Here is a 14,941-nt window from a genome sequence, read left to right on the forward strand (position 1 = left end):
AAATGCAGACAGATTAAAGATAGGATTCAAGTCTGTGTTCATGAAGTTCTGTAGAGTAACCCAAATAAATATCCAACAAATTGGTTCGGATGCCTGTGTAAACAAAAGATCTGTAAGCAACTACAATAAGCCCCAGTAAAAGAGTCTGCATTTTACTTGGCAGACTGTTTTTATGCGCTTAGATTAACAAACCATGATCTCATCATTAGTCAACAAGATACTAGAGAGACCATCAAAGCAGACTACAGGAGAGTAGAGGCTGATTCATGCCAAACAAATGTTTGTAGCTAACAGCTGTATTACCACTGATTCTAATTTACTCAGCAGGATACTCCTTTCATTTCTGAAGTGAGATGAATGACACAATACATGATGTAGACAGAACATCTACCTACTGCATGAATGATGAACTCTGCCAACTCTCCTGGATCACACAATCTCTTGCTGGTTTTAGATATCATGAAGAATTACATCCTGGCATTTTCTACTTTAGCAGTAAGAATCCTAAAGGTGATTTGACCTGTTCGGAGAGGTGTGTTAGTTTACTGTGCTACACACTTGCCCTGTTCAATGTAAGGAGTTTTTAGGGAGGTTACATTGTCATTTATTCCTGCTTCTACTTTATCTTTTCAATCATATCTTGGGCAGCTTGTGCTTCCTGAATTAAAAGTAGCTGTTTCCCTTTTACTTCCTTGGTGGGTTTGGTAGAGCTTAGGGAGCTGTTCTTGGACACCTGTTGTGCCTTTTATAGTCAAAGTCCTATAAAAGATGGATGTCAAAAGGATTCACCTTCTTAAAACCAAAACAAATAGGGTGGTGTACCACCCCTGACAAAGTCCACAGTATAGTTCTGGGCTCCCACGGGGCGTCCCAGGATTTAACCCAAGGAACAAATGTGCAATTTATAGCTTAGGATTCTCTCCAGGAATTGCTGTGTGGGATTGTCCTTTTTACTTGTGCTGCACTATTTACTATGCTCTTTTTCAGGAATGTTTCTCACACAGAACATTGCACTGTCAAATAAAGCTGCTCTTCTTCATGTCATTATTTCAAAATTCACTTGTCTTTGCTGAAGACACACCCTGAACATGCCATGGAGCCCTAAAATGTTTCTGAGAAAGATTCTGCATGCAGTCTGGAATTAAAAACAAATGAATAAAACCGACGTAAGCTGCAGAATAGGTCTGAAGGTTTTGCCAAAGCACTGATACCCAATGCCTCAATGGCTGGATAATGAAAACTGCAATTGTAGAAAACAGAAAAGTTCTGTCTGATCATGCCATCTCCTCGAAACTTAATCTCTTGTAATTTAAACCACTTACTGTTCTTCAGCTGTTCTAGCAATATCCCAAGAAAGGTATAATAGTGGACTAGGGCAGCCCAGTTACTTAAAAAGCCTAAGTAACTGAAGATGTATGCCTTCTCTGCCAATTTTTGCACTGTTCATGGAATATTTTAATCTATATAGCTTCCTATGCAGCCTGTCCTTCACAGTCTGTGGCAGCATGCAAGAAAAATACCTGCTCTTCAGCTAGACTGGTGTTCCCCTACATTCACTTGTTCCCTAATGACTTTAATGTGTACCTGCAATCAAACAAAGGTTTAGAGCAAGGTGAAGCCAGACATTCTGACACAGCTGCACAGAAAGCATCACAAAACTTGGTGGCTTGCTTTTGACTTGTGAGACTTCTGGTGCTTTAACAGTAACAGTCAAATCCCCCTGTACCATTTAGAAACATTGATTTCTGTCTGAAACCAGAAACTCAGGAGAACACAAAAGGTAACAGACTATTTTGGATTTCTACACAAAATATTTTAAATGTGCCTGTGTAAACCCTCCTCTTGAAAGAGGACATAAACTTCCAAACACGTGACGTTTTATGTCATGATACACTCTCAATGCCTGATGTCATGCCGTTCATAGTCCAGGACTATTCTTCAAATATTCTCCAAATATTCTGTTTGGGGTTTTTTTTTTGTACAAAGGTGCCATAAAATGATTCTTTATTCTTGTTGTTGTTCTGAGTAACAAATTGTTTTCTTTGAAATGGGCCAAATTACATCTGCCTCACCCTCTGTGCTGCTTACAAGGTTAGGGCACTTCACAAGCTATCCAGGGATACTCCTGATATCAATCTTGAAGCCTATTCAAAACAAGGATGGGGAGTCAGGGCTTTCTCTGCCAACATTCCTGCTGAATAATCACACAGCTCCATTATCAGTGGGGGAGTCCTCTCTTCCAGTGCTCCTCACAAGGCTGTGCTGCCTGTTAGGAGCTCACAGATATAGCTGAGAGACTCAGCAGGAAGCATGTACTGAAGACCATGCAGACTGCAACACTATCACTTATCCCTTTCATGCTGTCTTTCTCCATAAAGAGAGGGTCAGTCACAAAAGGCTCCCTTTGTCACTAAATAATCACAGCGCTGGTGCCTTCCCTAAGACTTTTCTCAACCTATGAGTGCATAGGGACAATAGGAGCACAGTGAGCAAAAATGCTGAACAGCATGAGCCCTGCTATCCTGATGTCTATGCTGATTTCTAACGGGAAGGACACAGTGAAGCTGTCAAGTTTATACATGGAAACTTGACAACAACCTCCCTGTATTAACAATACTCTGGACCATACTTTTCCAAATTAACACCATTGTTTCCAAGCCCTGTGGACGTTAATATTTGCCATACACATCATAGTTGGACTTGCATATTTGCCAGTCATTTGTTTTTTCAAAGCATCCTTTCAAAATCTTTCCTTAGACAAGATTTTTGACATTAAAGCAGTAAAATGTAAGGTGGAGAGATGGTGAGCTAGACACATAGCTTGGGCTTCTTGGTCTGTTATGCTCTTTGTGAATTTTTGAAGGGAAAGAGGTGGTTGTTGTTCTTTGGAAGAGGGAGGTTCAAGGCAGTGAAGGTGTAAATGGCATTGGCTGGCACTGACTATAAACACAGCACTCTCACTGGTTTCCAGTATACATTTTCAGCACAGTTTGAGAGACTGGAATTTCCAGATGACATGCTCAGTAAATGTGGTGGGGGTGGAGGGCCGATAAGGTTCCTCTTTTTCATGTTCACTCCTGGCTCTCAGTCAAACATAGCAAGAAAATCAGCTCCAATTAAGGGGAAATGCAAGGAATTTAATGATAATGTCAACACTCCATTCCATCAATATACAATTTTTTTTTAAAGAAATAACCTCAGTCATATTCAACTGTAGTATCACCAGTACAAAGGTACATGAAGTGGTTGACAATTCCTTCATTATCTGTGGGGGGAGTTGATTTGTTTTGGCTTTTTTTGTTTTGGTTTTTGTTTCTGTGGGGACTCTGGTTTCTGTTTCATTTGCTTTTTGATTACTCCAGTGGTGACTTAACTTTCTCCAACCGATTGCCTTCATTTCTCTAAGATGTTCAGCTTCTCATCCATTAACCCCTTACTGCAAGGAGTCTCACTCACCTGACCTTAGAACAAGAACTAGAGAGACTAGAGTACTTCATGGATAAAAAAGTCCAGCTCTGAACTCACTGTTATCTCACGTCACATATAATTTTCTGTGCATCCTTAAAATATGTCCCAGTTAAAAGAAAGCACTTAGCAAGGTTCTCAGTCTTCAATAGACACTTTAAATCCTACGGTTTAGCATGTAGGGCCTAAATTCACAGATTGCATTGGGTTGGAAGGGACTCTCAGAAGTCATCTTGTCCACCATCCCTGCACTGAGTAGGGACACCTCCAACTAAATCTATCTGTGATTGCTTCCTTTGCTGCAATATGGTCATAGTTACACTGCAAGAGTATAAAATCTGATCTCTTTTGCATTCACTGATCTAGGGAGGGGAGAATTTCCAGGGAGCACAGCTACTTCTCCACCTGTACTGATGTGGAAGCACATCAAATATGTAGCGGTCAGATTTCTACTACATTTAATCTACCCTCCTGTTCCTTGGTGAGCTCTACAGTTTGTAGCATCTCCAGCCCCAGGGCTGTATTGTGCTCTAGCTGACCTGACAATCTACAAATACATTTTGGAGGTGCTTTTAGCCTCATCCCATATTAAGACTATCTGTGGTGCAGCTGAGGGTCAGTTCTGGGATGCTGCATTTGTAACTTCTTGTCCTTGTTATTCTGCTATGTGCTGTTAATCCTGCAGAAAGGATACATACTCTTTTTTTCCACTAAAAATTATATAACTAAAGCACTAAATAATAGCATGTAAAACCTTGTGAACATGCCACTAGTTTGGATTGAAGTAATTATGGTTACCCTAGTTTCAGATTTTTAATTCAGCCCTCATAAAACATCCTAAAAGAAAGCCCCAAGCCCTTTTAGCATAGATACAAATGGGTGAAGGGTACAAGCACTTCTTCATCTCTAGAAAACCTAGGAAGCTGCCCACTGCTTGATGAGAATCTGTTTGGCTTGAAGAACCTGCTGGATTATTTAGAGCTCTGTTATAGTGACAGCCAACACTGGCTGTTGAAGTGAACTGTATGACTACATTGCCTGTAAAATGTGTCTCCATTTCCTTTCAGGTTGGAAAGCTGATCCAAGAAGCAGCTGGAAGAAGTAACTTGAAGAGAGTTACACTGGAGCTGGGTGGGAAAAGCCCAAACATTATTTTTGCAGATGCAGACTGTAAGTCAGCACTTCCATATTTTTCTTAAAAGCATGTTCATGTGATGTCTATTTTATTTATTTATTTCCCTTTTAGGACATATATTCTATACCAAGTAATATTCGCCGATACAGCTGTATCTAATTGCACTTTGTAATCTTACAGCAGCAGCCTAAGGTGTGATATTTATTATGAAAATACAAAATTTGAACCCACAGATCCACAGACATCAAGAAAACTGAAAAAAGTTACAATCAAGCACATAGAAATGATGTTATTATTTCTGTAATTTTTTTTGCTTCACAACAATTATAAAAGGGGAGGGCTTTAATTTACACTTGAGTTGCTAACCTAGTCAGTGCAGTATACCTTTATTAATCTGTTTTGATTGTAGCTATAAACACAGATTATTCCCTTAAAAAAAAAATCACAGATGAAGAAGTGGGTATTGAAATATCCTCATCGCCACTGTCAGCAGGGAGATGAAGGTTTTGGCAGCTGAATGATGTCATGGAGCTGAGATTTTTGGCACCTGAGAAGGTACAGGACAGACACCTAGGACAGGTTAAAACCACAAACTGTGTGTTTCTGTTTAAATGTTCAGCAAATAAATAGTTAAAAATGTTGATATCTAAGTTGTCATCAGGAGGATTGAAGGTTAACACCCAATTAAGATCAATGGGACAGTTCACACCTTGGTTTAAGCTATTGCTTCAGGCTATGTGCAGGCATCCTCTACCCAGTGTATTTTCTGAGAACTTTGTAACCCAAATACATAGACATATACGGATTTGGTCTTTCAATTTAAAAGGAGAAAATGAATAAAACAATGATTCTGAAGAGCGTGAATTACAATACTTGGTTACAATCCTATATTTACTTTCAATTTACCGATGTCTGGAAGACTAGGGAAAGCTGTAGAAATTTCAGCAGATTTTCTACATAGAAATGATTTTCCAGGGTGGGGGTATTAACAGCCACAGCCGTCCTGGTAAGCTAAAAAGGCTCCTGTCAGCTACGGACAAATGCAGATGTTACAGCCTTATACCTCAGTTATTCATCTCCATCTCCTACCAGAAATCACCATCTCTAATGTTCCTAATCTACTAACTCAGACTGGATCACCTGAACACTTCTAGCGGAGTGATATATGCCGAGGGCAGGTCTGTGTTATGGTTTTCCACAATGGAAGGACAGTTGCTCCAAGCTGCCACACAGAGCTGTGTACCTGTGACTTGTCATATTGACCAAATAAGTTTGAGGACCCAGGGAGAAGTTGTAGGCAATAGGGGGGTTACCAGAACACAGAGGAGAGCATAGTCTCCTTCAGGACTGTCTGTTCCATAGTATATCATACTAAAGCTCTCTGGCCTTTCCATAATTACAACCAGCAGCACTTGACCTGAGATTCAGACTTTGAAGCTCTGATTATTTAAGAACAGCAGACAATCTTCTTACTATTCCAAAAGATCTATTGGTTCTGTTTGAGGAATGCTGTGTGCCAAAAGTTAGCAGAAAGCATGACAAAGCTGATGAAAGTTCAGTGCATGAAAACACCCAGAGAGGAATGGTTAGACCCTTTCAAGGTGAAAACTGTATTAACAATAGAGGAAGAAGCATCAGTAAATCAGTTCTATCCACTAGTGTTTTCAGTTTCTATGGAAATGTTTGGGAAAATTTGAATGTGGTCCAGGGAACGCCCAAAATAAATGGTTTTCAAGACCATGCTGAGGGCAGAATAAGACGTTTCTGTTAGACGTTCTGTTAGACGATTCTGTCTAAAATGTGCAGAAAGTAAACCACTGTTGCTCTGTTCATTCCATAAGATTTTACTTTAAACAGTGTTCCAAAGTGCAACAGCTGATTACAGTGCTGCAGGGTATCCCTATTTAAAGATGAATTCTGCATTCTTGACGAGCCAGCTATTACACCCAATGGGAGAATTTAGATATGAATGTACAAATGGATCCTCTCTCCTTATTGGATAGTGGATGTTTTAGTTAGTAATTTAGATGTTGCTATTATATGAGACACTGCTGAAGTTGTTCTTGCATACCCCAATCCAACAGACTGCTAAAGCATTGTCTTGATTTAAGTTTTGCAGTTGGTTATAAGCAATATTTTGTGGCTTGTGTTATGAGATGGCGTGTGGAATTTATTACCTATGGACCTTCCTTCATCTAGACAATGCCTGAAGTGCCAATTGGGCCCTTGCAATCTAGTGTTTCTGAAACAGTTGTAATGCTCCTAATATTCCTCTAGTGTTACTGTGCCCAGGGTGGAATAAATAGGGGGAAAAAATCAACTTTAGATACATTTAAACCCTCTATACTTTCAGAGAGATTATGACACAAAATTAAATTAATCATTATGACCCACCACACAATAGCATGTTTTTATTTGATCACTACACATGACACTGTGCATAGCAAATGTGTCTATGAAGTTTCGCAGCAACATATGCTCTCTTGGTTTTTAGTGGACTATGCTGTGGAACAAGCTCACCAAGGGGTCTTCTTCAATCAAGGTCAATGCTGTACTGCAGGCTCACGGATTTATGTGGAAGAATCAATCTATGAAGAGTTTGTTAGAAGAAGTGTAGAGCGTGCAAAGAGGAGAGTTGTGGGGAGTCCTTTTGACCCAACTACAGAACAAGGCCCACAGGTAAAGGAATAAAGCTTCTATTCTATAGCCCAAAAGGTACCTGCAAGCATTTAAACTCTACTGTGACAGAGGTCAGTCAGTGCATACTCATTCGCAGTTCATGGTAGCTGACACGAAACACGTTTTAAGGATTAAAATTCTAATGGAGTGCAGCTTAGAAGTGTTTCAAGTTAACTAAAAACTCTCATCTTAAATATCACTAAGTTAGCCTCCCAGCTTTAACAAGAAGATTCTGATCTTCAGCCCTCAAGATACAGCTGTAAACTGTGAGAAGCTCTCAAATTCTCTGTGGGCACTTAATTTCAAAGATTGTCTACAATTACAATTGTGCTTGTAGACCACTAGAGAGACAGGAATTCTGAGCAAAAGATGTGCAGAATTGGAAAATGTTCCTGCCATTAATAAACAGCTGGGCTTATACCATGTTCAGGAAGTTAACATGGGACAAAAAATAATCATCTGCTTTGTTTGTGCTTGTAAAATATATTGCTTAGCAAGAATGTGAGTTGACCCACATACATAAGGAAACATATCCTTAAGAAGACTGAGCCCTAGTTTACATTCAGCAGCTATTTGTAGATCTTTGGTATCTCCAGCTCAAAGAATAGTGAATATAAACATAAGTCTACTTGCTGGGACATAATTTGCCTAAAAAAGCAAATTTTGATCTGATTGTCAAATGTGCAGACTGCAAGTCAAATGGCTTCTTTTCTGTTTTAGATTGATAAAAAACAATACAACAAGATCTTGGAACTGATTCAAAGCGGCATTACTGAAGGAGCAAAACTTGAATGTGGGGGTAAAGGGCTGGGAAGAAAGGGCTTCTTCATTGAACCTACGGTGTTTTCCAATGTAACAGATGACATGCGGATTGCCAAGGAGGAGGTATTCACACACATGGGCAACATCATTTTATAATGCCCTAAATAGGCCCTTTTTTTGTTTTGTTTACAGTGAAAATTACCACTAGATTAAAAAAAAAGAAAAAGAGTAAAATCTTTTCAGAACTCCTTATGCACACAGCAACTTATGACATCTGTTGGGTAAAGCTCATTTTTTTCCATTGGCTGTAAATTCTCAGACCTCACCACTGAGTCAACTGCTTTAGGAAATTCATAGTTTTTACAGACAGCTATTATCACTATTAAATGTTGCTGTGGCAATTCATAAAGAGTACCACAGGAGAGAGAAGACAATTCAAAAAGCAGAACAAAGCATGAATTACATGCTTCTGGGTGGTTTATTAATGAATAATTAATCTTTGTTGTAGATTTTTGGACCTGTTCAAGAAATACTGAGATTTAAAACCATGGATGAAGTTATAGAGAGAGCCAACAATTCTGATTTTGGATTGGTAGCTGCTGTCTTTACAAATGACATAAACAAGGCCCTGACAGTCTCTTCAGCAATGCAGGCTGGGACAGTCTGGTAAGGCTAAACTTATCACAATCCAGCTCTTGGAGATAGAAAGTTTGACTCACTATCATTAAGACACCTCAGTTTTATACTCTTGTCTGAGAAGTGTTTATCTAGACCATCCTAGTGGCGAATCACTAGCCAAGATATAGAACAGCTGTAGAGAGGTGTCGTGACTGCTCACTGAAGGAGAATACTAACGGAAATCGGAAAGCACCTTGCTTGCCATTAGCATGGTAGCCACGCTGCTGAATGGCATTACTGAAAACAAACAAAGCAGATTATAAACAATCCTTTCTGTGGAGCAGAGGAATCCTGTGAGGTTTATCCTGAAGTATTTTCTACAACAGTTCCTTAACTGAGTGGACACCTCTCTAGTCCTTAGGAATAAGTAATACCACTTACAGAGTTTAATAGTTTGCGATTTGGTATGCCAAGCCTGGGTAAACTAAAGATTCTTGAGAAATCAGGGAGAAAAAGGACAAATTCTAATCTAATAGTTCTGACACTGACATTTGTCAGCAAATCAAGAGTTCATTACTGAAGCTGGTCCAAGCATTTGGTGCCCTCCTCCAGTCTTCACAGGCCAAATTGCATTCTCCTTGTAAGAAGCAGATTGTTGGTTTTGTGGCATAACTCCCTCATTTCTTTTCAACATGGCATGTGTTTGTTATTACTAAGAGGTATAGTGTCCTTAGCTTCACAAGTTTCAGCTTCTCCCTGAGGTGTCCAAAGGTCTCTTTGACATCACATTTGGGACTTAATGCCTCTTCCTGTTACAGGATAAATTGCTACAATGCCTTAAATGCCCAAAGTCCTTTTGGAGGATTCAAAATGTCTGGCAACGGGAGAGAGATGTAAGTATTACACTGTTACCTTCTAAACTGTTTTCAGCTCTCCAACATAAGAAACATTAGTGAATCATCCCATACAAATTGAGATCAGGAAATATTCCCATCTGAGGATCAGGGCGTAATGTAACATGACTGATAAGCATTGCCATTTCTAAATGCAATTGATTTACATGGTGAGATTCTCTTTTTTCTACTTCTGTGTGCTTGCTGACTGGTTTGGTGTACTTGTTTCAGAGCTGTTTGGCCATATATTTTGCCTCTTTTGCTATTTTTTCCTTTCTCCTAAATTTATTAATATTAGGTACATCTGAATTTTATCGAAATCTTATCTATCTCTTCCAGATTTATAAACAATTTTAAATAAAATCAGGCGTAGAGAAGGACAGGCAAGTGTGTTTACATTCCTTTCAAAAAAATCACCTTCCATTACAAAGCTTTCTGTATTCTGTTATTCCACTTAGAACAAAGTGCCAAATATTTTGAAATGGAGCTCCATGCTCAAATACTGTCCCATGTACCTAATTTAAAATCTTAGCAGTTTTTAATTCTCATTACAATCACAAGGAAGCTTAGCAATTGCATCAGCCCCAGACTGGTTACTCATACAAAGGATTCAATTAATTTCTGTGCAGGAGGCATGTATACCAGATATGTCTCACCTCAGCTTTCAAAATAGCCCATGGCTAATGGCAAACTCAGCAGTAAAACTGAAGGAAAGTCAAACTCTTTAAAACTTTAAATATGTTGAAGTATACAACTTGATCTATAAAATACGCTCTATGTAGTCTGAAATATTTTTCCTCATTAGGGAGTACTTTGAATAACACATTCATACTATTCTTCACGTTCATGAGTTATGAGGTGATCTCACACTGGCCATAAATATGTCAGCTCATCTAACTCTTATCATTGTGAAAATATTCTAAAACTACTAAGCTTGATAGAGCACATGAGTAACTTGACACCCAAGAATGACCCCATTGACTTCAGGGAGGTTAACTGTACAACCAAAATATTCACATATTGGTATTGTAGAGTTTTTTGGAAGTGGGGAGGAAGGAGGCACCACCCCAACTCCCATAGAAAAATCTAGGGTAGTTGTACGCTTGATTCGCATCTACGGCTTTTAAAATATTCATCATAAACAAGAAATGTTTGGAATGGCAGTAACCTCACAAAGATGCCTGAAAACTACTTCTGAGTAATTATTTTACTCCTTTCAGAACCTCTTTGATCAGATACCACCTTCTAATTCCTCTTCCTCCCTTCATTAATATCTGCATACTTTTAATTAAAAAGGTACAGTTTCTTAGATCCCTGTTTTAAGGGATACATTTTACACATAAATAATATTGTCAGGTAGTTAAAGAACAAAGGAAAAAAGAGAGAAGAAAGTGTCTATATATGTGTGTCATTGCTAAGCCAGATCATAACTGTGCCACTGTGCTGTCTGTGCTAGCACTGTACTATCTGGGACTTGTTTTGTTCCTGCATTTAAATTCACAGATTTTTATCACATATGGGGAAAAAATGGACACAGAAAGCTGAGATCTGCTATACTTACTTTACACTCCCACAAAATGTAGCAGGGTGTATGTGCATACCAGTAGAGAACCAGAACTCATACATACAAAACAACTTCTTTCTGTTTACATTACAGTTACTTGCAATATTTTTGTGTTCATTAAAGAGTCAAAAAGAGTTTGTGTTTTTTTTCCACATTTACACTTTTTAAAAACTTATCACTACTTGAGTGGAGTAAAATTTAACTCCTGTAACTAAAAATCAGGTGACTCATCCCAGCTAGCCACATGTGGCTATTCTACTCTCTCTCCAAATATCTTCAAAGGAAGGAGATACCATTCCACTTCAGAACCATCCTCTAATGTCATAGGAATTATTATTGTCTGGGTAGCTCTGAGATAGAGCAGTATATTGTTGTGTTCCTAAAAAAAGAAATGCCAGCAGGAGAATGGCTTGGAGTTATAATTCTTTTTCTTTCCTTTTTTCCATCTTGGACTGAGGAAGGAAAGACAGTAATGTAATATTTCTTTCTAGAGATCACTTACTAGCATTAGTTATTGGGCTCCAAGTGGCTCCTGGTGACGGCTTCCACTGAGCCAATGGAGTGGTTCTTTGGACTAGCTGAGTCTGAGTCTTGGTTATTCTTTGGAGACAAATCTACCACTGAAAGCCATAGGTGGGTGCTCTATATCAATGGGAACTTTTCACATGTCAAAGAATCTTTACTAATACATTTCCTTGCATGTACTTAGACTCTGGTAAATCTTAAAATGCCTACAAAATCGTCAGTCTGAGTCAAATATCAACCACTCTATCACATATAAGGCTCACCAAGCCAACACACACATCAGAACATTTTCAAAATTACAGGTGGAATGAAATGGATGGTAAATACTGATATGTCTGCCCAAATTAATTAACTTTCCAAGGAAGGTTACAGGAGTTCCTCCCCGCATTTTTTGTGTAAAATTTGAAATGTAGGCTATGTAACACCAAGGGCATACAGAGGGGTTTAATTGCTTTTAGCAGCAGACCATCCACTACATTCTGAAAGCAACACTCATTAGAAGGAGGTTCTGAGGAATTCCCCAGAAATATTTTTTATGCAGTTGGCATTAAATTCTGCACAGGGACATTGAAAGAGAGAATCTTCAGAGAGACTTTTAGGTTACAGCTGAACTTTATCAAGGAATGACTTTGTAGGCTTTTGCTTAATAACAAATAAAGGTCTGTTTTAAGACAATGTTACAATTTGTTTTTTAGGGGTGAATGCGGATTGAGAGAATATTCTGAAGTTAAAACTGTGACAATAAAGATCCCTCAGAAGAACTCCTAAAATGATGAAGGACCACAGTGTGCAGAAGAGCACATGATACCACTCTGTATTCCTTATGGAGACCAGCACTCAGGAATAAAAAGTGTTACACAATATATATTTAAGAAATTAGGTTGCAACATATATACTGGGCACGTAATTGTGTAGGTAATGCAAACCAACTCTGCATGTTTTCATAAAACTCTCTTGAGAATCATTACATCTTTATAAAACTAATCGTAACAAGAGATAAAATTGCTGTTGGCCATAATTTAATAATGGTTCTAGCTATAAAACTGTTAAATGCAAATGCATGCACACACACATTTATCTCTTCTTTAAATAAACAAAGTAATTCTTACTCCTTTCAGACTGCCTTCTAAAACAGACCTGCATTGTACTAAGATTCTAGTTTCAATCAGAACTTTACAGGCCAGATTTTACCCTAAATGCTAGCAGTGAACAACATAAAGAAGTATCACTGATGTTCTTAAAAAAGTAAAAGACTCTGAACATTAACGAACCAAAAAAATGGTGTACTGGCAACTTTCCCATTAGCATGCTCACACAAAGAGGTCAAACTAGAGAAGGAATCAACCCATTATACGGACAACGAACTGCAAATACTTAGTAGTGAGATTTGGCTTTCAGGACCCACAGCAATTTGGTTTCCAGAGTTTATTTTCATAATTACTTTATGTCTTGATGTAAGGAAAAATCCTCCCTCGCTTACTTGAACTTGAAAGGTTTTACCTGCCTGCCAAAAGAGCATGGCCATATAGGGTGAGAGGGTGTTAAGGAGAGCAGGAATGGATCCTGAGGCTTCACAGCATATTTCAGCTTTCACTGTTTGTCTAGTTTTGTTGTTGTTACTGTTGGTGCTTTCACTTTTTTAAAAACAAGTATATGCACATGCAGATGCCATTTATTTGTCTACTATTAAACGGTCTGTGATTACACTGGGAATTATTATGTATTGGTTACAGCAGGAAGAACCCAGTAAAAGGCCACCTAACAAGAAGCAGGCTTGAATTTATTTTCTTGCTAAATGATGGCTTGCTGTCCTCACCATGCTTGTGAGCCTCAGGTGAGCTTACTGGGTAGTACTGACTTTTCAGTTATGTCTGGTTGGTTTTTGTTTGAGTTTAGTTTTTTTTTTTTTTTTTTGGCCCAGGGCAAAAATATAAGCAAGTTCTTTTAGTAGTGAGGTGTTTAAAACCTGTCACATTATTACCTGCTGCCTACAGAATCTTTTCTGACTTGTAACTAACAAACTGAACACTATCTCTTTCTTCTTTCCAGCTGCAAGGCTCATTGATTCCCCAGTCTTTTTTTAAAGAGGTTTCATTTTATTTTGTAACTTATAACTATGGAAATTTTAAAAGTACAGTGAATAATCTACAATGTGTAAGGACACTACCTGGGGTTTAAGAATTATGGCCTCAGGTGTAACAATTTTTCTAGCTGCAGAGTCTATACAATGAGCTGCTGAAAACTCCAGGCCTGATCAGCAAATCATTTCTGCATGTTCTCAACTTCCTTTACTCTCCAAGGAATTCTTCTTAGATAGGAAGTTGTGTGTGTCCTTAAACATACTGCTGGATCAGAACAAGAGTATCCAGCACTTTGTAGTGTGGTAGTCCTCAATATTTTGTATTTTGACATTCTAACTCCTGTCAAACCATGTATGTGTTTTTAAAGCAATAGGTATACATGATGTTACTCAGAAATGACCATCAGAAACATGGAGATGAATCAAAATATTCCCAAGTTGTTAAATGCAAACACGATATATTTCTTCTGTAGTTTGTCAGAGTGACGAAAAAACAAAATACAGAAAGTAAGAGATTAGTTATCTTTTAAACAACAATATAAAATGTGAAAAAGGAGAATTTACTTATTTTCTCCTATTTACTTAAAAGAGAAACTTCTTGTGCTAAGAGCATTTACACCGTGTACTCTTTTGTATTCCCTTTGTGTATTTTGTATGTCTGTGCTGTATTCCCAGTACATTCAGGTAAATAATGTAGAGTTGCCATTTTATTCAACCCCATCACCACAGCTCCATTCAATGTATGTGGATTTGTGAAATCCTTTTTAAAATGTACCATCTGCATGGATCCAACACACCATTCTTCCAGTCCCTGCAGCTTTTTGTTACAGTTTTTAATCATGTATATAGTTATATGTTATTAAAAAAGTAAAAGGATATTTTCTATGAAGTTTTTCCATTAAAAAGGTTTAGAGGAAGACTTTAGACTGTGAGACTCCTTTATTGTTGACAGAGCTATAAAAATATTTAAAACAATATTTTCTTAGCAAAAGATCTGCTCTCACAGTAGCTTTATTTTCATTTGCAAAAATGAATGAAATAAAAGGCCAATTACATTTTCTAGAATATTATTGCAGCTGTATGAAAAACACTTGTGAATTGCAGATCTAGGTCATAGCCAAAGTTCATCCTCACCCTCATGGTCATTAAAGTTTAGCTATGGGGGAAGGTCTGAAATCATCAGAACCAGTGGGGCACCCTTGCAAACTGCTGCATCACAG

The 14,941-nt window shown here is 38.1% G+C and overlaps 1 protein-coding gene across 3 annotated transcripts in view; it reads left to right on the forward strand.

The window, feature by feature from the left end:
• ALDH1A2 (aldehyde dehydrogenase 1 family member A2) overlaps positions 1-13,526 on the forward strand; it is a 54,916-nt gene extending 41,390 nt beyond the window's left edge. For all 3 annotated transcript variants that reach the window (XM_054387928.1, XM_054387926.1, XM_054387927.1), the window contains 6 exons: positions 4,533-4,635; positions 7,095-7,279; positions 8,000-8,164; positions 8,550-8,707; positions 9,478-9,552; positions 12,337-13,526. In XM_054387928.1, the coding sequence (XP_054243903.1) occupies positions 4,533-4,635; positions 7,095-7,279; positions 8,000-8,164; positions 8,550-8,707; positions 9,478-9,552; positions 12,337-12,409 (759 nt within the window). In that variant the 3' untranslated portion in view covers positions 12,410-13,526. The remainder of the gene's footprint in view (positions 1-4,532; positions 4,636-7,094; positions 7,280-7,999; positions 8,165-8,549; positions 8,708-9,477; positions 9,553-12,336) is intronic.
• Positions 13,527-14,941: the final 1,415 nt, after the last annotated feature.

This window comes from Indicator indicator, chromosome 16 (genome assembly GCF_027791375.1).
Source record: "Indicator indicator isolate 239-I01 chromosome 16, UM_Iind_1.1, whole genome shotgun sequence".
NCBI lineage: Eukaryota > Metazoa > Chordata > Aves > Piciformes > Indicatoridae > Indicator > Indicator indicator.